Source organism: Sus scrofa, chromosome 4 (genome assembly GCF_054392235.1).
Source record: "Sus scrofa isolate SSC_HxYL_T2T_F1_AM1 chromosome 4, Sscrofa_HxYL_maternal_Yorkshire_Landrace_v2.0, whole genome shotgun sequence".
Taxonomy (NCBI): domain Eukaryota; kingdom Metazoa; phylum Chordata; class Mammalia; order Artiodactyla; family Suidae; genus Sus; species Sus scrofa.
In genome coordinates, this window is record NC_139386.1 from 95,376,699 (window position 1) to 95,398,827 (window position 22,129).

At 41.9% G+C, this 22,129-nt stretch overlaps 1 protein-coding gene and 1 long non-coding RNA gene across 6 annotated transcripts in view; both read left to right on the plus strand.

The window, feature by feature from the left end:
- LOC110260311 (uncharacterized) overlaps positions 1-6,159 on the plus strand; it is a 55,565-nt gene extending 49,406 nt beyond the window's left edge. The window contains exon 4 of one of the 2 annotated variants that reach the window (XR_014844000.1): positions 695-6,159. This is a non-coding gene — a long non-coding RNA (uncharacterized LOC110260311). The remainder of the gene's footprint in view (positions 1-694) is intronic. The other variant, XR_002343382.2, reaches the window with a different exon arrangement.
- Positions 6,160-11,704: 5,545 nt separating this feature from the next.
- On the plus strand, positions 11,705-20,724 carry CRP (C-reactive protein). Of its 4 annotated transcripts, none has more exons than XM_085022616.1 (4): positions 11,705-11,966; positions 12,211-12,551; positions 17,385-17,468; positions 20,514-20,724. In XM_085022616.1, exons 1-3 carry the CDS (start codon positions 11,903-11,905, stop codon positions 17,466-17,468), a joined length of 489 nt encoding a protein of 162 aa, XP_084878742.1. In that variant the 5' UTR covers positions 11,705-11,902; the 3' UTR covers positions 20,514-20,724. The 4 variants fall into 4 exon arrangements, with proteins under 4 accessions (XP_084878742.1, XP_084878743.1, XP_084878744.1 ...); XM_085022617.1 differs by having other exon boundaries at positions 12,211-12,342; positions 20,514-20,722; XM_085022618.1 differs by lacking the exon at positions 17,385-17,468.
- Positions 20,725-22,129: the final 1,405 nt, after the last annotated feature.

Sequence of the window (22,129 nt, forward strand, 5' to 3'; positions counted from 1 at the left end):
ACATGGCTCGGACCTGGCATTGCTGTGGCTGTGGTGTAGGCTGGCAGCTGTAGCTCTGATTTGACCCCTGGTCTGGGAACCTCCATATGCCACGGATGCAGCCCTAAAAAGCAAAAAAAAAGAAAAGACAGCCACTAAGTAGTTCTGACCGAGCACATGGCCAGGTGGACTGAGGAAGAGTATTTTATTCTGCATTCCTCCGGTTTGCTGTACTCCCTTGTTTCAGTGATACTTTGTGATAGCTGCTATTATTTGGTGGTGGAAAATAGCAACTGGCTGAGAAAAAAAAAAAACAAAAAACAGTGATGCAACATCTATATCACACTGCTATCATTCCCCTGCTTATCAGTCCCACCTGTATTTGTTCATGTCACAAAGCACAAGCTGTAGCTGAACAGAATGTACTAAAGACCAGTGGTACTGCTGCTGGAATTTCTGTATAAAGGGGCCATAGGAGTGGTGGTCTAGTTGGAAGGGAGTCTTAGGGGGTACTATATCAAAGCTATATTTGAATAGCAAGCATGTTTTATTATTACTATTTTTTACTTAAATCACATTGTCCCCTCCCGAGTTGGCTCTGGCTTTGTTAATTACATAAGACAATGATGCAGCAGAAAGAAGCCTGTTTAGAAATGAGCTGGAGCATGAAGTAATTTCTTTTTCTTTCTTTCTTTCTTTTTTTTGCCTTTTCTAGGACTGCTCCCGCAGCATGTGGAGGTTCTCAGGCTAGGGGTCTAATCGGAGCTGTAGCCGCCAACTTACACCACAGCCACAGCAACACCAGATCCAAGCCACGTCTGCGACCTACACCACAGCTCACAGCAACACTGGATCCTTAATCCACTGATGGAGGCCAGGGATGGAACCTGCAACCCCATAGTTCCTAGTCAGATTCGTTTCCACTGTGCCATGATGGGAACTCTGCAAACTATTATATTTAGAATGGATGGACAATAAGGTCCTACTGTATAGTGCAGGGAACTATAACTGATCTCCTGGACAGACCATGATTGGAAAAAAAAGAGTGTATATATATGTACGACGGGGTCATTTTACTGTACAGTAGAAATTGGTACAACGCTGTAAATCACCTATAATTAAAAAGTAATAAAATACTAAAAAAATAGGTGATTAATAAGTATCTACTGTATAGCACACACAGGAAAATCTACTCAATAGTTTGTAATAATCTATGTGGGAAAAAAGAATGGATATATGTATATGTATAACTGATTCACGTTGCTGTATACCTGAAACAAATATAACATTGTAAGTCAACTATACCCAAATACAAAATTTTTAATGAAAAAAATAGTCTCATTTCTTTGGATTTTTAACTCAAGGATGAGGCCATTTGAGTTTGGACTTTCCTTACAAGATAATTTAATTTTTGGATTTTAATCTCTCCCTGGAAATCTAATAATGAAGAGATTTCATATTTAGATTTGGGGCATTATGGGTTGTGGGGGTTGATTACTGAAATGAATTAAGGTTGTCATTTAATTTCATTGCAGAACTTTTGATGGCACTCTATTTGGACAATATGACTAGAAATCATTTGAATTGGGAACAGCAGGGAGGTACTTTTAGATTTGGTTGTTGCATAGCCTCATAGTTAATTCATTCATCTGTTCTTCTGATCCACTCCACAGCTTCTGGAGCAAAATCTGCACTGACCATCAGCAGGCTAGGAGAATTTTCAGGTGGGGATAGTTACATCTCTGGTTAGTCACAGGTCTATGTGTTGAACCATATGGATTAAAAGAACAGGAAACAGGTATTTGGGTTTGAAATATTTGCTCCCCATTCCTGAAGTTTCCTTCCAGGTATGATGGAAGCAGCAGCATTAAAGAAATGTCCCTGGCCTCACTCTCCTTATTTTCACTCCTCTCTAGGGAAGAAGTCAGTTGTGTTCTGCTGTTGCCTAAAAAAGCCTCTTCACACCTCTCCCCAACTCTGCTTTCAGTGACACCACATTGGGAGTTTGAAATCAGCCCTAGTGGGAACATTTACAGCATAGAAACCAGAAAATACTCCAAATCAGGGCTTTTTGTTCCAGATAGCTGGTTTTCTAGCAGTATTATTATCATCTACTCTGGAAGGAATGACTTATCCTATTGATGACTTTGGGATAAGCAACTGAGCATGGGTATGTCAGTCCTTTTCTCTCCCCTCCCTCTGTGTGTGTGTGTCGGGGGGTGGGGTAGGGGGCGTACAGATATGGCTGTCTGCAGATAGCACATGTTTGGGTCTTCTGTCAGCTATTTGGTGACTTTGATAGTAAATACTCTGCACCAATGAGGAGATCTGTCTGGTCTAGCACCACCAGGGACCGGGAGAGTCAAGTTGTGTATGTCTAGGGATCAGTATTAAGTCACTGTCGCCAAGCCAGACCCCAGCTCCTTTCAGTTTTAAAGTCAAAGTTTTGAATTCTGTCTGACTTCTTAATTTCTCTCAATCGGTTCGAAACTCAGACAGAAAGGAGCATAGAATTTATAAGCACCTTTACACCTCAACACAACATTTTCTCGAGTTTTTTTTTTTTTAATTTTTAACTTTTTTTTTTTGTCTTTTGTCATTTTTTAGGGCTGCACCCATGGCCTATGGAGTTTCCCAGGTTTGGTTGGGGTCGAATCAGAGCTGCAGCTGCCTGCCTACCCCACAACCACAGCAATGATGGATCTGAGGCGCCTCTGCAACCTACATCACAGCTCATGGCAATACCGGATCCTTAACCCACTGAGCAAGGCCAGGGATCGAACCCGCGTTGTCATGGATACTAGTCGGGTTCATTAACCACTGAGCCGTGATGGGAACTCTGGTTGTTTTTAACTTTAAAATATTCGAGTTTTTGTCTAAATTATGTTTTTATTTTGAGAAATGATCCTACCAAGAATTGGAAATTTGTGTCAGAATTTTAAAAACTGAAACAATTTAAGGAAAGCTTTATCCTCTGTCCAGAAGCAAGCACAGTAATGAAATTATTTTACATATTTTTTCAATGAGTAGAACTTTTAAAAAGATTCTTTTCTTTTTGAAATAATTTTAGATTTATAGATAAGTTGCAAAAATAATTCAGTGAGTTCTTATATGCCCTGTACTCAATTTCCTCTATTTTTTTTACTTCTTGCATTATCACAGTACATTTGTCAAAACTAAAAAAAAAAAACCCAGCATGGGTCCATTACTCTTAACTCCAGTCTTCCTCTGTATTTCCCTAGTTTTTATACTAATGTCCTGTTTCTGTTCAAGGATTCCATTCAGGACATCACACTACCTGTAATCATTATGTCTCTTGTGACAATTTCTCAGTCTTTCCTTGTGTTTCACAACCTGGACATTTTTGAGGAGTACTGGTCAGGTATTTTGTAGAAAGTCCCCCATTTTGAGCTTATCTGATGTTTCTTTCATTAGAGTGGAGTTGTGGGTTCTCTAGGATAAGTTATTTATTTAAAAAACACTTTATAATCACAATAGATATTTAGATATTTATGGACACTGTATAATATTATTTTGAGTTTTAAAAGCTGAGTCAGAGATCACATTTAAATAGCTTTTATTTTTTTACTTGCTCCCTTATCCGAGTCATAATTCTCTGCCTTTCCAATTTGTATAGATTTTTGGTGTGGTCTCCTTTTCAAGACAGTAGAGTTGTAGCCTCTCTTGCTTCTGAGGTCTGCCTGCCTTGTGGCTGAAGTTGGTACAGGAGTGGGGGGTGCTTGCTGTAGGCTTCCTGATGGGAGGGGCTGGTGCCTGCCCACTGGTAGTTGGAGCTGATTCTTACCCTCTGGTGGGTGGGGCTTTGTCTCTGGGTGAGATTAGAGGTGGCTGTGTGCCTGGGTGCAGTGGGGTGGGGTGTTCTTAAGGCAGCCTGTTTGCTGATGGATGGGGCTATTCCCACCTGGATTATTGTTTGGCCCTGGGGCTTCTCAGTCCTGATGGGTGGGGCCAGATTTTTCCAAAATGACCATGTCTGGAGGAGTTCATGCTGATGATTTTTCCCAAGACCTTTGCCTCCAATGAGCCAAAGTCACCCCCTGTTTTCCCGGGAGAGCCTCTAAGAACCACAGTCAGGTCTGATCCAGATTCCTATGGAGTCTCTGCTTTGCCTTGGGACCCAGTGCACATGAAAGCCTTTGAGCACCTTTCAAGAATGGAGTCTCTGTTTCCCCCAGTCCAGATGGAGTTCCTGCACACAAGTCCCTCTGGCCCTCAACACCAAATGCTCTGGAGGCTCCTTCTCCCAATGCCAGAGCCCCAGGTGTGGGGACCTGACGTGAGGCTCAGAACTCTCACTCCTGTGGGTGAGCCTCTGTGGTGCAGTTATTTTCCAGTCAGTGGGACGCTATGGGGCTGCTTATATCGCATAATCACCCCCCCACCGTCTTGATGTGGCCTCCTCTTTGTCTTCTGTAATAGGATATCTTTTTTGATAGTTTGCAATCTATTTCGTTGAAGGTTGTTCAGCAGTTGGTTGTAATTTTGTTGCTTTTATGAGAGAGGGTGAGCTCCAGTTCTTCTACTCTGCCATCTTAATCCCATCTCCAGTTTTTGTTTGTTTGTTTGTTTTAATTTTTTTAGGCCACATGTATGGCAAGCAGAATTTCCCAGGCCAGGGATCAAACCCTTGTCCCAGCGATGAGCTACTGTAGCGACAGTGCTGGATCCTTAATCTGCTAAGCCACATGGGAACTCCTTAAGTAGTTTTTATAACTTGCCCTTTTTTTTTTTTTAGGGCCACACCTGTGGCATGTGGATGTTCTCAGGCTAGGGGTTGAATTCGAGCTACAGCTGCCGGCCTACACCACAGACACAGCAACATCAGATCTGAGCCGCATCTGTGACCTACACCACCGCTCATGGCAACGCCATATCTTTAACCCACTGAGTGAGGCCAAGGATCAAACCCACAACCTCATGGTTCCTAGTTGGATTCACTTCTGCTACGCCACGACAGGAACTCCTGTAACTTGCCTTTTTAATTCAACTTTGTTTCAAGATCCATCCTTTTTTAAATGAAGGCTTTTTTTTTTTTTTTTGCTATAATGTGATATGTGTATTTCTGAAAACCCTTATATTCTGCATAATTGTGCACTAAAAATAGCAGGGCTTGTGGGATAATTAGACCCATAGATAATTAGGGACAGACCACTCAAAACCTATGCACAACACACCAGAGCACTAACAAGAACAGTAACAATCCCTATCAAATTATTAGCACGGTAAAGGCTGAATTTTCAGACACTTGGTGAAAGTGTCACCAGCCTCACAGTTAGTGACACTTTTGCAGCTTTCAGCCTTTAGCCTAGGACTCATATGACCTCCTTTGAGATGTATGTTTTTGAGGGCAATCACCTCCAATAGACGTTGGTTTCATCAAAATTTAAACTCTGATTCATAGTGTAGCTTCACACATCAAAAAAATTTTTTTAAGGAAAGAAGGGAAATATCTTGGCAGCTTCTTCCTCAGCATTTGCAGCACCGCAATATAATTGAATGCTGTGGAATACACAGCAGTTTTTAAAGCCACTAAACCATCTACTGCATGCACTAATGGCATTGGCACTTAGGCAGAATTTTCAGCCTTTTCATTATTATCTCCATATCTTACTAAGGATTTTCTTTGATTGTGAGAAAGTGTGGTCTTTATTGCTTCACTACATTAACCTATTAGGGAAGATGGCATATGGATGAATATAACTTCTATATTATTCTGACCTTGTTCTTTTATTTACCAGTGAAATACAGTATCTAATTTGCAGCTAGACACTTGTATTTGTTTCAGAGCAGGGTGTATATGTATTTATTTCATTCTTTTAAACTGAAGTATCCCATTTCTTCATATGAATATGCATTTCCCAACTGGTGGACATTTGGATTCCTTTTATTTTTTTCTCCAGTTACAAACAATCCTGCAAAAAATTTCCTTGCACATGTCTCTGAGGAAGTTTTTATAGCTTATATTCCTAGTGGAATTATGGGGTCATAGGATATGGACATATTTAATGCCATATGCAGTAACATGGGGAGTACTAGCACCATAATGATATTGGGTCAATTGATGTGTATAATTTTGCTACTGATTTATTTGTTTGTATGTATTTTAATACTATTTTACAATTTTTAAAATAAAAGAGTTGCATATGTTCATCAAGCTTACTTCTGGTGTTGTGTGGGTTTTATTGCTCTTGTGACTGGGATCTTTTAGATGTCATAGTTTCTAATTGATTTCTGCTGTGGGAAACCTTTTTTATATGTTTATGGTTTTCTTCCATCAACGCAAATGTTGAACTTCTATTGATTCTAATGGTTAGTTTTTCCAGGATTTTAAAAATAAACAACCACATGTGTAAATTGTACATCTTCTTTTCTGTTCATTGGATCATTTTTTTTTCCTTATCTTACTTCACTGGCTAGGACAGTGCAGTAGGTTGATAGTAAGCAACTTGCTATGTCTCTGATTCTAAAGGGAAGTTTCTAACATTTCATTTTTAGTGTGACATTTGCTCTAGGTTGTCAGTAGCTGCTCTTTTTACTCTTACTTAGGACGGATAAATTGAAAATTTTCTAAATGTTTCTGGTATCTGTTCAAGTGATCTTAGGATGTTCCTGTTTAAGTCTGTCAAGGTGGTATAAATTCTATTGATAGCTTGTTCCAATTTCACCATCCTTGAATTTCTGAAGAAAACCTTTGCGAGGTAATGTTAATTATTTTACCGTGTTCAGGATGACTCCTGCAGCTGGCTACCCAGAAAAGGTGCTGGCCTACCGTAAATCCCCATGGAAACCGCTGAGGCAACCAATCGTTGTCAATTGTCAGGCTTAAACACATGCTCCTCCCTCCATGCCAGGGGCAGTCTCACCATGAATGTAAATATGGCTCATCCTTTCGAAGCTTGCAGAGTTGTTTAGGTGCAACTACAAGGTTTAGACCGCAGCCCCCAACCCCACCAGGGGAAAACTGCCCACTCCAGCCACGAATGCAAAGTTGTCACGCCATTGCTTCACTGACTCTTACCACACCAGGGGAGAAGCTGGCATTTCTTTAATCACACAGCTTCATAAACCAAGGGTAGGGGTCCCTCTCTAGAGTTTGATGTTTTGCCCTGCTACTCTCTGAGCACACTCCTAGAATGTGATGGTTTATGGCGGGGACACAGCTATGACTGTGAGTGTCCCCTGTAAATGCTGTTTCAGCACTGGGAATATTTGCCATTTGCTCCTGTTTGCTTAACAACTCTACTTAGTCGTGATGTTCAAAACATTTTTATATAGTTTAATTTGACTCACATAAACTTTATGTAGGATTTCTGCATCTACGTTCATGAATGAGATTAATCTCTCAATTTCTTGTACTTTTTTTTTTGCCTTTTTTTTTTTTTTTTTTTTTTGTCTTTTTAGGGCTGCATCCATTATATATGGAAGTTCCCAGGCTAGGGAGCAAATAGGAGCTGTAAGTGCTGTCCTAGACCACAACCACAGCAACGCCAGATCTGAGCTGTGTCTGTGGCCTACGCCACTGCTTATGGTAACATGGGATCCTTAACCCACTGAGCGAGGTCAGGAATTGAACCTGCATCCTCATGAATACTAGTCAGATTCATTTCCACTAAGCCACAATGGGCACTCCATGTTGTACTGTTTTTATTTGGGTGGTCACATTAATTTGTTAAAATAAGTCAGACAGCTTTCTCTCTTTTTTAAAAATTCTCTTTTCTTCATAGTTTTCTCTTTGTTCTTTCAACATCCATTGATTCTTAATCCTTTCTAGGATATATATAAATATATACACACACACACACCACACACACATACCATCTAGAGATTTTTCCAATTTTTCTCCTTTTCCTGATTATTAAGCTACTTAAAATTATGAGACATGAATCTTGTCTATACACTCTGCTTGGTATTTTGTGGCTCTTTCAATCTGACCATGTTTGTCATTCATTCTGGGAAAATTTCTATTATTTCTTTGATTATTTTCTACCTCTAATCCCAAAGTTTTCTTCCTCTGAAATCCATGTTTTGAGTATCATAGTTTTTCATATTTTTGCTTTTTAGGGCCACACCCTCAGCATATGGAGGTTCCCAGGCTAGGGATTGAGTCGGAGCTATAGCTGCCAACCTGCACCACAGACACAGCAGCACCAGATCCGAGCCACGTCTGTGAACTTCACCACAGCTCACGGCAATGCTGGATCCTTAACCCACTGAAAGAGGGCCAGGAATCAAACCCGAAACCTCATGGTTACTGGTCGGATTCTTTTCTGCGTGCCACAACAGGAACTCTGAGTATTGTGGTTTTGAGTCCCTAGATTTCTTTCTTTCTTCCTTCCTTTCTTTCTCCCTTCTTTCCTTCCTTTCTTCCTCCCTCGTGCTCTCTCGCTTTTTCTTTCTTTCTTTTTTTGAACCTTCTTAAATTAAAGTGTAGTCGATTTACAATGTTATGCCACTTTCTGCTGTACAGCAAAGTGAGCCAGTCATACATATATATACCTTCTTTTTCTCATATTATCTTCCATCATAGTCTATTCCAAGAGACTGGGTATAGTTCCCTGTGCTCTACAGCAGGACCTCATTGCTTATCCTTTCTAAATGTAACAGTTTGCATCTACTAACCCCAAACTCCCAGTCCATCCTGCACCCTCTCCTTCCCCCTTGGCAGCCACATGTCTATTCTCCATGTCTGTGAGTCTCTGCTTTGTAGATAAGTTCATTGGTGCCATGCTTTAGACTCCACATATAAGTGATATTATATGGTATTTGTCTCTCTTTCTGGCAAGTCAGACTTTTACTTCCATGTTCAAGAAGGCTCCCGAGCCTCTCACTGACATTGAAAGACCTTAGGCCCAAATGTCTATAGCTTATTTCATTAAGAAGTTTTTATAATAGTGACAACAGTGAGGGACAACAATCCTTTACAAATACAAGTGTAATTATTTTGCTGGCAAAGCAGAACAGCAATACTAATAGTGATTAGGAAGTCGGAAATACCACGCAGAGAAGCCACACTAATGAATCTGTTAATGTAGAGAGTAAATAAAAGAAGGAATTGGTACATCTGCGGAGTAAGGATATCTCAGAATTTTGCCTTGCAAACCAATAAAATGTTGGGACCGAAAAGACATGGATTCTCTAAAATGGATTGTCATGAATAGGGAGGTTCAAGCAAGCTTTTGGAGTTTGGGAATGAAACAGTAGAAAGTGAAATTTGTGGTCACTATTGCTCATATTATTCTCTTCGCCTTAAAACTCCTACTCCAGTTTTTGTGGCTCAGCTTAAATGCAACTCCTTCCATAAAAACCCATGCTTCCTTGGGGTAGAGGATTCCTGTGGCAAGGATACCAGTGGATGTTTCATTTCAGGGCAAGTGATAATTGGTTTGGACAGACAATGCCTTGGATTTGGGGCAGTGTCCGGGAGGTGTTGCGATTTGTCAAAAGTCATGCAAATGTAAGTGTCATAAAACCAAGTAAAATAAGTAAAAAGAAAGTTTTTGGGCTAATAGACTTCAGAAGAACTGAGGTGGAACTGGTGTCAGATGAGACTGGATTCACTGACTCAAACAATGTTCTTGGAGGCTCTGCCATCTCTCAGCTCCACTTGAGAATCAAGGCTGGAGAGAGGTGGAAGGCAGGACCACTTGTTTTAGGCATAGGGCTTTAAAATTATTTCACTTTTTAAAAAAGCTCTGTGCAGCTGTTCAAGAGGAAGTTGTGAACCATATTGAGTTTTGTTGCTGAGAAACTGAACCAAAAATCAATGATCGAATTTGACACGAGAAAGGTTTTTGTTTACATTGGTTTCACCGGAGTGGCAGAGGCCAGAGTCTGGTTTGCTTGGACTGAGGAGAGAACGGGAGATGGGAAAATGGATATTGTCAGTACACATAACGCTTTCCAGAAGTTTTGCTGTAAATGAGGGCAGAACAAAAATGGACCATAGCAGAAGGAGATGAGGAGTCTTAGGATCCCTCCCTCCTTTCACTCTTTCCCCCCTTCTTTCCTCCCTTTTTCTTCTCATTAAAGATTAAACATATTCTAGTGTATTTGTTTGCTGGGGGGAATAATTGAATAAAGATGAGGTATTTAATGATCTAGAAGATAGAATACCTGCAGGAGCAAAATTCCCTGAGTGATCAAGAACGTCTGGGATCCTTTGCAGAAGTGCAAGGGTTGGCCCTAGATATACACAGGGACCATTCATCCCCTGTTATGGGAAGGAGGCAGAATATGTGAGTAAAGTGCAGAAAGATTGGTACACTTGGAGTGGGAGGATGTGTAAGGTTATCAGCTAGCCTTTATAATAGGAAGATCAAATTAATGTTCGAGTAGGTGGTCTAGAGCCGTTATAGCGGTTCCAGAACCAATTATCCAGGCTCCATCTATCTGCCAGCTTCAGCGTGCATCTTACCCACGGTGGTCAAAGGTGATATTCTAGCTCCTATCATCATGCCTCACACCAGGCAAAGGGAAGGGAGAAGTGGAAGGTAGAGCAGATGCCTTCACTTTAAAGGGCACAACCTGGAAATCATCCCTCTTACTTCTGTTCATATCTCACTGGCCAGAACATACTCACATTCTCATTCCCAGCTGCAAGGGAGGCTGGGAAATTCATTGGCTAGGTGACCATGTGCCCAACCACCAATGCCACTCTTACTGTAGGAGAAGTGGAGAATGGACACTGGGGAGCTAGAAGCCCCTGCTACAAAAGGTATGGTCATTCTTCTCTGATGACTTCTATTTCTCAATAAAGAAAAAGTGAATGCTGGGAGTTCCCATCGTGGCTCAGTGGAAACAAATCTGACTAGTATCTGTGAGGATGTAGGTTCAATCCCTGGCCTCACTCAGTGGGTTAAGGATCCAGTGTTTCTGTGAGCTGTGGTGTAGGTTGCAGGTGCAGCTCAGATCCCGATTTGCTGTGGCTGTGGCTGTGGCCAGTGGCTGCAGCTCTGATTTGGTCCCTAGCCTGGGAACCTCCGAGGGTGTGGCCCTCAAAAGACAAAAAAATAAAATAAAAAAAATTTTGAATGCTGAGTATAAGAATGGATGAGATTTGGGGGTAAGAAGAGAGGAGGAGAAAAATAATCATCCTGAAGGGTGATTTCAGTAGGGAACGGTACTAAGATTGCCAGGCATCATGGAGAAACTACTTGAATTTTGTGAATAAAGGAAATGGCAGGGTCAGATCATCCTGACACCTCCCTAAACCCTGACATATTGAGAAAATATGAAGACACATTGGCATATGGTATATTTGTGATCAAGCACATGTTTCACTGCACCAGAGATTTCTTAAAAATTAAATTCAATGCGCTAAGAAAAATTTGTCCTTGGCTCAGAAAATGGCATGTTTGTTTTCAGCATTTCCCAATCTGTCAACTAGAGGCCTCTGTAAAGGGTGAGCCATGATGGTCAGCTCCAGAGGCTCTTCGCTTTCTTCCAGAAAACCCAATGACCCAATGACTTGGGCTGAAGAAGGTGCTAGAGTTGCAGCTATCATGTGCAATCAGATGGCTATTCTTCTACTAAGATAAGATTTTCCATTATTTCACAGGATAGACAGCCAAAGTGGAGTCCTTGGAGAGCTTCTTCATTTCTCCTGTCACAGAGGTGACTCAGTAGTCACAGGAGTTTGTAATAAATAACCCACATCGATTTCTCTGTTCTGGAACTATGTTGCTTCCCTTCCTCCCAGAGCCCTGACACTGCGAGAAGCAGAATTGGAAGTCATTTACATAGTGGCACAGACGCTTCTACTGCCTTGGGTATAAATCCAGGCAGGATGGGGCAAGTCTTGAGAGGAGGGATCTAGGACTTCTAGTCCCTGAGCTTTCAACCAAAGGCATCTTCTCCAAGGGGGTGAATCCATATTCTGTTACCACTGGCAGCAGAGAGTGACATGGAGAAGCAGTTGTGGTGTTTCCTGGTCTTGATCAGCTTCTCCAATGCTTTTGGCCAGTCAGGTAGGGGCTACCTGGGGCTATGCCAGCGATTTGATCTGAACGATGAAGGTGAAGTCAGAGGAACATCCAGCCTAGACGAGTGTGTGTGTGTGTGTGTGTGTGTGTGTGTGTGTGTGTGTGTGTGTGTGCGCGCGCATAACTGAGGAACAATCAGTCTATTTCTCAAGCCCAAATTCTATATGTAAGGAATAGATCTTTGTGATTTGAGAAATTTCTCCTCTCTCTTCTGTTTTCCATCTCACAGACTTGCATAAGAAGGCCTTTGTGTTTCCCCAAGAGTCGGATAATTCCTACGTGTCCCTGAAAGCGCAGTTAAAGAAGCCACTCAAGGCCTTTACCGTGTGTCTCCATATCTACTCAGAACTGGCCTCAACCCGTGGGTACAGCGTTTTCTCTTATGCCACCAAAAAACAACCTAACGAGATCCTCATATTTTGGTCTAAGGGCAGAGGATATATTCTTGGAGTGCGTGGGACTGAGGTATTATTCAAGAGTCCTGAAAACACCGCAGCTCCGACACACATCTGTGCCAGCTGGGAGTCCGCCTCTGGGATTGCAGAGTTCTGGGTGGACGGGAAGCCCAAGGTGAGGAAGAGCCTGGAGAAGGGAGCCTCCGTGGAGGCAGAGGCAAGCATTATCCTGGGGCAGGAGCAGGACACATTCGCTGGGGAGTATGAGAAGAACCAGTGTTTGGTGGGGGACATTGGAGATGTGAACATGTGGGACTATGTGTTGTCACCAGAGGAGATTAGCACTGTCTATGCTGGTGGGACCTTCAGTCCTAATGTCCTTAACTGGCGGGCGCTGAGTTATGAAATGAGTGGCGAGGTGTATGTCAAGCCCCAGCTGTGGCCCTGAGGCCATGCCGCTGTGGTCCTGGAGGTGTTTCCTGACAGTTGCACTCTGTGGTTCTAGACTGGCCCCAGCCCCTGTACACACACTGCAAGCCAGCTCTGTGAACACAGGCTCTCACATCCCTGCTCTACCCTCCTCAGTGCCAGAGAGGGCATTCAAGTGTCTGGCTTGGGAGGCTGTGAACTACATTGAGAAGTTTTGGTTTTGGTTTTTGGTTTTTACAGCAGGATCAGAATTGCAGGTGTGTTTGGTTCTGTTATTGCTATTTTTTTTTTAAGTTGAAAAAATCTTAGAGACAATACCTTTCCTTCATGTAGATGAGAAAATTGGGACCCAGAAAGGAGAACTGATTTTTTTTTTTTTTAAAGTCACAAGGAGAATCTTTCTCTGAGTTGAGAAAGGTGTGCTGTCTTCTACCTAATTTCCTACCCAAGACTTCCTAGAAAGTAGGAGGGACTTGCCCTTCCATCTCAGAGTTATGACATTGGGCCAGGTCTTTGGAAATGGGAACTCCTAAAAAAGACAAAAGACAAAAAGGAAAAAAAAAAAAAGAAATGGGAAACCTAGCAATACTGTACATTCTTCCCATTTCTCAAAGTACCCCAGAAAGGCAATCAGAATGGCCCTAGTAGAGAAGACCTATCTATTTCCCTAGACAAAGTGGAGCATTTAGATGTAGCTACCGTAATTATTAGTGCCAAGGTCTTACAGAGCCATGTTTTTTGTTTGCTCACAGTGATTTCTTAATTTTGTGGTTCTTTCGGGAAACTCTTCTCAAACTCCACCTTTTCCCCAACATACCCAGGCCACAGAGTGGCTGTGACCCACGCTATCCTAATAGAGTAGCCCCAATCCTATTTGGAGATTGGGGGGGATGATTGTATGTTCCTGGAAGGACCAATTTTAGTCTTCCCAGGATTGTTTTATGAACTTTGGGAGTGAGACATCTTCCTGCTGGAATTCCAAGCTATGAGGGTATTAGCCTGAGATCTCCAAAAGCCATCTCATTTAAACATGGAGAAGGAATATGAGGAAAGAAGCCAAGCTGGGACCAGCAGAGCCAAAGGACTGACAGCACAGACAGGCAGCTTTGACTGCCCCATTTGAATTTCTGAGTCACCCTTGCCCAGAACCAGATCTGTATCTGGACGTCCCAACTTACTGAACTAATAAAGCCCTCGTTTACATTAGTGAGTTTCAGCTGTTCTTTAATGGTTGCATTTGAAGCGGTGACCAACTTTTCTAATGATCCTCTGAAACCAAGTCCCTGTGAGTTCAGACCTGCTGTTACCTGTCCTGCAATAACATACCTATTGGCACTCTAACCTCTCCTAGAATCTCCTATAGGGATTCTCTCTGATGAGCATAGCTTCTCTTTTGTGATAGCTGATCATTGATGTGAGGTCAAATGTGGGGGTTTAAAAAGCTCACTCTAGGGAGTAAGAGGTACACATTATTATGTTCAAAATAAGCTGCAAGGATATATTGTACAACATGGGGAGTATAGCCAATATTTTATAACTGTAAATGGAGTATAATCTTAGGAATGTGTCTCACTACATTGTACACCTGTAAATTTTATAATATTGTACAGCAACTATACTTGAATTTAAAAAAAAAATCTCTCATTCAATCACTATTCTAGTTTGAGGAACAAAGACTAAAGATCATTGAGATCCAAGAATTCGCTAATTCCCGTCGTGGCGCAGTGGTTAACGAATCCAACTAGGAACCATGAGGTTTTGGGTTCGATCCCTGGCCTTGCTCAGTGGGTTAAGGATCCGGCGTTGCTGTGAGCTGTGGTATAGGTCGCAGACACGGCTCGGATCCCGAGTTGCTGTGGCTCTGGTGTAGGCCGGCGGCTGCGGCTGATTGGACCCCTAGCCTGGGAATCTCCATATGCCGTGGGAAGCGGCCCTAGAAATAAGGCAAAAAAAAAAAAAAAAAAAAAAAGAATTTGCTGTCAGGTTCAATGACTGGAATGTACTTTTCCAGGCTGTATGGATCCCTGTAGAAAAGGACCCCTCAAAGATTATGGCTGCTGGTTTCTTCCAGAGGTGTCCTTCATCTTGGTCATTCAGTGCCAGGTTAGCTACTGAAGGTATTCCAGAGGTTACGTCCAGGTATGAAGTATGGGGCTCCCTGTAACTGTATATCAAATCGTTACTTTAGGGAAGGCATATGGTAGACTAGTTAAGTGTAGCAGTTCTGGAATCAGACTGCCTAGGTTTAAATCCTGGCTTTACAGCTTCCTGGCTATGTGGCTTTAGGTAACGACCTCTTTATGTCTCAGTTTTCTCATCCATAAAGTGGCAAGAAGTAATAGTAATTAGCTCAAAGATTTGTTAAAAGAATCAAGTAAGATTATGCATGTGGGGAGCTCCCACTGTGGTTCAGAGGTAACAAACCTGACTAGTATCCATGAGGTTTTGGGTTCAATCCTTGGCCTTGCTCAGTGGGTTAAAGATCCAGTGTCGCCATGAGCTGTGGTGTAGGTCACAGACGTGGCTTGGATCTGGCATTGCTGTGGCATAGGCTGGCAGCTACAGCTCCGATTCAACCCCTAGCCTGGGAACTTCCATATGCCACGGGTGCAACCGTAAAAAGATAAAAAAAATTTATGCATATGGAGCATTTAATGTAGTGCCTGGCACATAGTAAGCTCTCAAAACTGTTATCTGCTGTCATTATTATTAGACTGTTGTATATGATATCCCTGAACATAGGTTCATTATATACCATGGGAAATCCAACTTGGTGAATTTGGTCTGGGTTTACTGCAAATGAAAGGTCTGATTTGCTAAAGGTTAAGGTCAGGAAATTAAGAGGGTGAATTTATGACTATAGCATTATGAATATTGATTCCCATAATTGACTTTTGATAGCCATTTGTAAGCATAGAAGTTAAAGATCCATTCTTTTTTATGTTTTTCCCCATTTTTTAAAGTTTTATTGAAGTATAGTTGATTTAAAATGTTGTGCCAATTTCTGCTATACAGCAAATTGACCCATTCATATATATATGTATATATATTTATATTCCCTTTCTTATATTATCTTCCATCATGGTCTATCCCAAGAGATTGGATATGGTTCCCTTGCTATTCAGTAGGACCTCATTGCTTATCCATTCTAAATGTAATAGTTTTTATCTACTAACTCCAAACTCCCAGTCCATCCCACTGCCTCTCCCTCCCCCTCGGCAACCACACGTCTCTTCTCCATATCTGTGAGTCTGTTTTGTAGATGGGTTCATTTGTGCCATGTTTTGGATTGCACATATAAATGATACCATATGGTATTTGTCTTTCTTAAAGATCCACTCTTGAGTAAATATGCGAGTGCAGCTCTTCTCTGTTGTCTAATTAGGGCAGATTCCCACACCCTGACATTCAGTTAATCAGAAGAAAGAGTTAACATTTTTTTTTTCCAGTTAAAGAATCTAGTCAGGAGATATGTCTTAATTATAGAAGACTCCCCAGGGATGTGGGCTGAGCTAATATTTTTCTCAGAATTCAATTACTGGTACCTTGCTATACAGAGTTTAGCGGACAGCCTCTGGCCCTAATAATTTTAGCCAGGAAAATTTTTAAAGCTGGTATTTGCATTCTGTGAGCATTTAACAATCTCAATAAAGCATTCCTAAAATGTTTAAATTTAAATAGTTTAGCTAACTGGTAGATACTTCAATGTAATCTTATTAGAGAAGAGAATATATACCCAAGGTAACTGGTATATGGTTGTACTATATGGAGTTGTTTGACAAAATCCAGTTAAATGTTAGATGACATATGCCAAAGATGATGATTTTGGTTTGGGTGAGTTGATTCTAAGTACTTCTTTTTCGCAATAAATGGAGAATAAGATTAATTATCCCATTTGGCCATTTCTAGCTGATGTTAATAAAGCCATGTCATTAGCGCTGGTTTTCCTTTATAGCAGGGACTATGCATCCGGTTGGTCCAGAAGTAAGATCAGCTATTAAGGCTCAAGTTAAAGAGATAGAGGACCAAATGATATATAAAACTACAATAAAACCTACTGTAGAAGGCTTCTTTGAGAAAAATGAGGTAAACTACATTGAGGGCACTTGCATAGTAGACAATAAATATTTCTTCCCTTCGAAGGGTGAAGGGGAATAGATTTATAGACTTCCATTAATGAAATAAAGTTAAGTGTGACAAGAACAGCAGCCCAGTGCCCAAGGACACACTGTAGTACATTACAGGCCAAACATGGGGGGGTTGACCAATCACATAACGTCAGAGATTGTAAATGTAGAACCATAGGGAGATGCTGGAGGCTGCTACCTGATTGGACACTTTCCTTTGGCGTCTGAAAATAGCCATGTTGGTACAAGTGGAGGAGCCAAGCCTTCAGGTCCAGGCCTGCAGCCGCCCAAGTGTGAGCACCCAAGTGTGATGCAACATGGTGATGTGCAAATCAGACACCTAGAATCTCCCGGTGTCAGGGAGAAATATTGGATCATTGGTCACAGTGACTAGCCTTGCATGATGCCCGGCCAGATGCGTGGATAAGGACCCATCCCTGTGATCCATCCAGGGCCTGGAGGAGAGACTACAGGCCACCTCAGAAATGGGACTGGACCTGATGGAAATGGATTTGGAGTCCCAGATGACAACGTAGGTAGGGTAAGTCTGTGACTTTTTGCCCTATGCTTTTTACTATCTCTAAGATTGATCTCCAGGGAAGCAAGGATTGACCAAAAAAAAAAAAGCACAAATGACTCCAGATCATTAAAACAAAACAAAACACAAAAAAACCCATCAACAACAAAAATACTCAAACCAGGTTTCCAAAGTATAGATTTCTGATCCTTAGAATCTCAGGGAAAGAACAGAAGTGCTGTGTTGATTTCTAAATAACTTTATCTTAAGATAACGAACCTCAGAGTTCCCACTGTGGCTCAGCAGTTTGAGAACCCAACTAGTATCCACGAGGATGCAGGTTTGATCCCTGGCCTTGCTCATATGGGTTAAGGATCCTATGTCGCCCCAAACTGTGCTGTAGGTCACAGATGCAGCTCGGATCCCACGTTGCTGTGGCTGTGGTGCAGGCCGGCAGCTGCAGCTCCAATTCGACCCCTAGCCTGGGAACTTCCGTATGCAGTGGGTGCAGCCCTAAAAAGAAAAGGAAAAAAGATAACCAACCTTTAGTCTCAGGTAGGTTGGCATAACTTGTATGGATTCCTTCCTTGCTGTTTTTCACCTCCATCTTATCCAGGCATCTTTTCATTTCTCCTGTAGCAGAAAGTGGGTTAAGTGGGCTTGCTAGCCTTCTTCAGAAAATGCAGATTCCTAGCTCAATTTTCCTAGATTGCCTGGTCCAGTGATTCTTAAACTGTGGCCTGAGAATTATAAGCATCATCATCACCTGAGGTGTTTATTGTAGAGTCATTGACCCCAGGCCCACTAGAGTAGACTCTCTAGAGGGAGAGAGTCTGGACTCTGCAGCTCACAAGCTCTTTTCCCCACTATGTTTTTCGACTCATCTCTTCAGTGTCTTCTTGGCAGCTTACATGACTTATCTGGGAGACATGCCTGGCTTCTAATGAGGTTGAAGACAGGTAGTAATCTTTAAAGAAGGATCTAGCATATCATGATGCAGCTAATCCCTTTGGCTCATTCAGTGTCATCCCCTCTCCCCTATGTCCTTTATTTATTTATTTGTTTATTTATTTTAGGGCTGTACCTGTGGCATATGGAGGTTCCCAGGCTAAGGAGCTGCAGCTGCCAGCCTACGCCACAGCCACAGCAGCCTGGGATCCAAGCTGCATCTGCAAACTACACCACAGCTCTCGGCAATGCCAGATCCTTAACCCACTGAGTGAAGTCAGGGATCGAACCCACATCCTCATGGATCCTAGTCGGGTTTGTTAACTGCTGAACCACGAAGGGAACTCCTCCCCCATGTCCTTTAATACCCACAGATAAGCAATCTCATAAATATCCATCACCACTCCCAGGATGGTAATTGCTTAATCACACAGGGCAGATCACAGACCATCTTAAAAACGCCTCACACATACTGAGCTCTTATCATATTCCATGCACTGTTCTAAGTCCTTTAGGTATATTTATTTGTTTAATGACCACCTTTTGTTTTCGTTTGATAGTACAGCCCTGTGAGGTAAGTACTGTTTTATAGTTCTCATTCTACAGTTGAGGAAACTGAGGTCCAGAGAGGTTAATAACTTGCCCAGAGTTGCCGATGCACCTAGGCGGTCTGACCGCAGGGTCTCATGCCTCTGACCACTGTTTTCTACTGCCACATGCACTCAAAGTTCATGTGCTGTACTTACACCCCTAGTGGAGGAGGATGAGTGTGGGGATGCTTGCGGGGATGTTTTCTCACGGGGAAGCCATTCCAGGATGCCATATATCCAGCATGTTAACTATCATTTGAGGGGCACTGGCCATCTCCCAACTTTTCATTTCGTTATTGTATGTTTGGGAGAAAGGCTGGCACATAAAACTCCTATTCTGTTTTGGCATGAACATAACATTAGGCTGACTGTGCCCTTGCCACACCGTCTTCTTTTATTTTTACTTACTTATTTATTTATTTATTTATCTTTTTAGGCATATGGCGGTTCCCAGGCTAGGGGTCCAATGGGAGCTATAGTCCCGGCCTACGCCACAGCCACAGCAACGTGGGATCCCAGCTTCGCCTGTGACCTACACCACAGCTCACAGCAACACCAGATCCTTAACCCACTGAGCGAGGCCTCATGGATGCTGGCTGGGGTTGTTAACCCTTGAGCCACAACGCGAACTCTGATACACTGTTGTCTTTGATTTGGAAGCTGTCAGCTTTTCCACTGTTAGGTACACGCTTAGACATAATTTCATATTCTAGGAAACATTCATTAAGGGCTCGGGATCATATGAGAAACGCTCTAGGCCAGTGATTGTCAGATTTAGATGCTAATAGGGAGTTCCTACTGTGGCTCCGTGGTAATGAACCTGACTAGTATCCATGAGGACGCAGATTTAATCCCTGGTCTCGCTCAGTGGGTTAAGGACCCATCATTGCCATGAGCTGTGGTGAAGATCTCAGATGTGGCTCAGGTCCCAGGTTGCTGTGGCTGTGGCATAGGCCGGCACCTGCAGCTCCAATTCAACCCCTAGCCTGGGAACTTCCATATGCTACAGGTGTGACCCTAAAAAGCAAAAAAAGAAAAAAAAATAGAAGCTAATATTATAACCACCTGGGAAGCTTTTAAAAATCCAGTTGCCCAGGTCATAAACTGTGACCTAATTCCCTAGATCATTACGGCAGATTCTCTGGTGGCAAGACCCAGGCCTGTATTTCTAAAGCTCCTTAGTCGGTTACAGTGGACAGCCATGTGTCTCACAGTGGAGGCCAGGGAACCACTGTTCTAGGCTGAGTGATAGCTTTGAAAAGACTACTGTTGTCTCTGACTGGAGGTGTGTTTTTTTCTGACCACAGTGTCCCTTGCTTCCTCCTCAGCTCACGTCACAGCGGTTTCTGTTTGAATGGTGGGAGCATACCAGACTTGCTCCCTACGCCCTGGAGTCTAGCAATGTAGCTACCCCAGGATTAAATAAAGTGATAGCTCTATATTGACCATGCTCTTATTCATTCGAGAAAGCTGCACCGTGATAACAAACATTCTGTTTGTCTTGCAATGTTTTTATTTCTCCCTAGTGGATACTTGGGGACACTACCGTGGAAGTATTTATCTGATCGAAACAGATCAACACCACGTCAAGGAGAAACCAGGTGTCAAGATGTCTGGGAAAGCTGAGGTCCTTACATGTCTTCCCAGGAGCATCAGGAGCTGTAAAAAAAAGGAGAGGCCTCCCAAGCAAACATTTCTGGGGCACATGGCCAGCTGATCTGTGACACCTCTCTTCTGGTAAGTTCACCCAGTGTCACAGGGTGTGAGCAGTTACAGAGCTGCTTTGGCAGATTCCAAGAACCAGAAGTGGCTTTTGAAATGGTTCCTGGAAAGGTCTCTCAAGTTCCTCTCTCCCTTTTTCTCTCTCTTCTCTTTTCAGTGCTTTAGCTCTTACCATCCCTATCTCTAGGTCTCTCTGTGTCTCTCTCTTTTTTAGTTTTAAGCTTTTTTCAGAATACCCATTATGGAGATAGCGCTGATAATGTGATGGGCTCCTTGAAATCAATAATGTTTCCAAAGTGTCTGCCCATCATACTCATAGCTACCTCCTTTTGACTGCCCTTGGAAGCCCAAGGCTTACATGAAGGTAGCTTGGGTCCTGGGAAAATTCTTTCCTTCTTTGCCCCAATCTTTTACCTCCTATACATATTTTTTCTGTTCAAATGATGCATATATCTTTAACTGGGCAAATGAATTAGAGTAGGAAGAGAAAAGCTTTTGAAGCAATTACTTTAAGCCAGTCTTACATTTAAAAAATAAGATGCAAAGAGTTTGGGAAAGGGTAATTAAAAAGAAAATTTAACCATACATCACTAAAAAACAAAACTTTCCAGAAACGAACTATCATTGGTAATTGTTCTTTTGTGTGTTTAGAATATGCTACCCACATGTTAGTTTGTTCTTCCTGTCAACTAGAAAATAATGTCTGTTATCAATTTCTCATTAAATATCAATGGAAAAACTCATGATACATAAGCTCAAGATTCTTTTTACATGAAATTATAGTGTTTTGGGGATTAAAGCCAAATAGCCACAGAGTGGGTGTCCTAGTCATGAAATGAAACAGTGGCTTTTGGAGCTTCAAGGACTACATATCTTTATTATATTTTCTCTTTCTTTGCTTCTCGATTACACACACATGCACACACACACACACACTTTATTTTAGAAGCTATATAACCTCATTATGGAAATGTTGTTAACGAGAGAAAAATAGCCTTCATAATTTCATTACTGTGATAAGAACACTTACTTTTGGGGGTATCCCTAATAGATTTTTTTCTAAACTAGTTACTTTTAAAAATTAGTGTATAGTGTATAAACAAATGTACATTATTTTTTTTTTCCCATATTATACTATGATAAGCATTTTTAGATGTTGTGGCAATAACTTCATAACTCACACATTAAATGCCTATCCATTCTAATTTAGTGGGTGTAGATGCATACAATTTACTTAAATATGCCCCAGTTTTCTAACTTTTCACTATCCTAAGTGGAGTTATGCTTGCCTTTGTGAATAAAATGCCTCCCCCTTTCCCCTGAAATTTTTTACATCATGTATCCAGAATGGATCTCCAGGATGTGACTCTTTTAATTCACTAAGCACGGCCATACAGAGCTGTGGGAGCACTAGTAGACA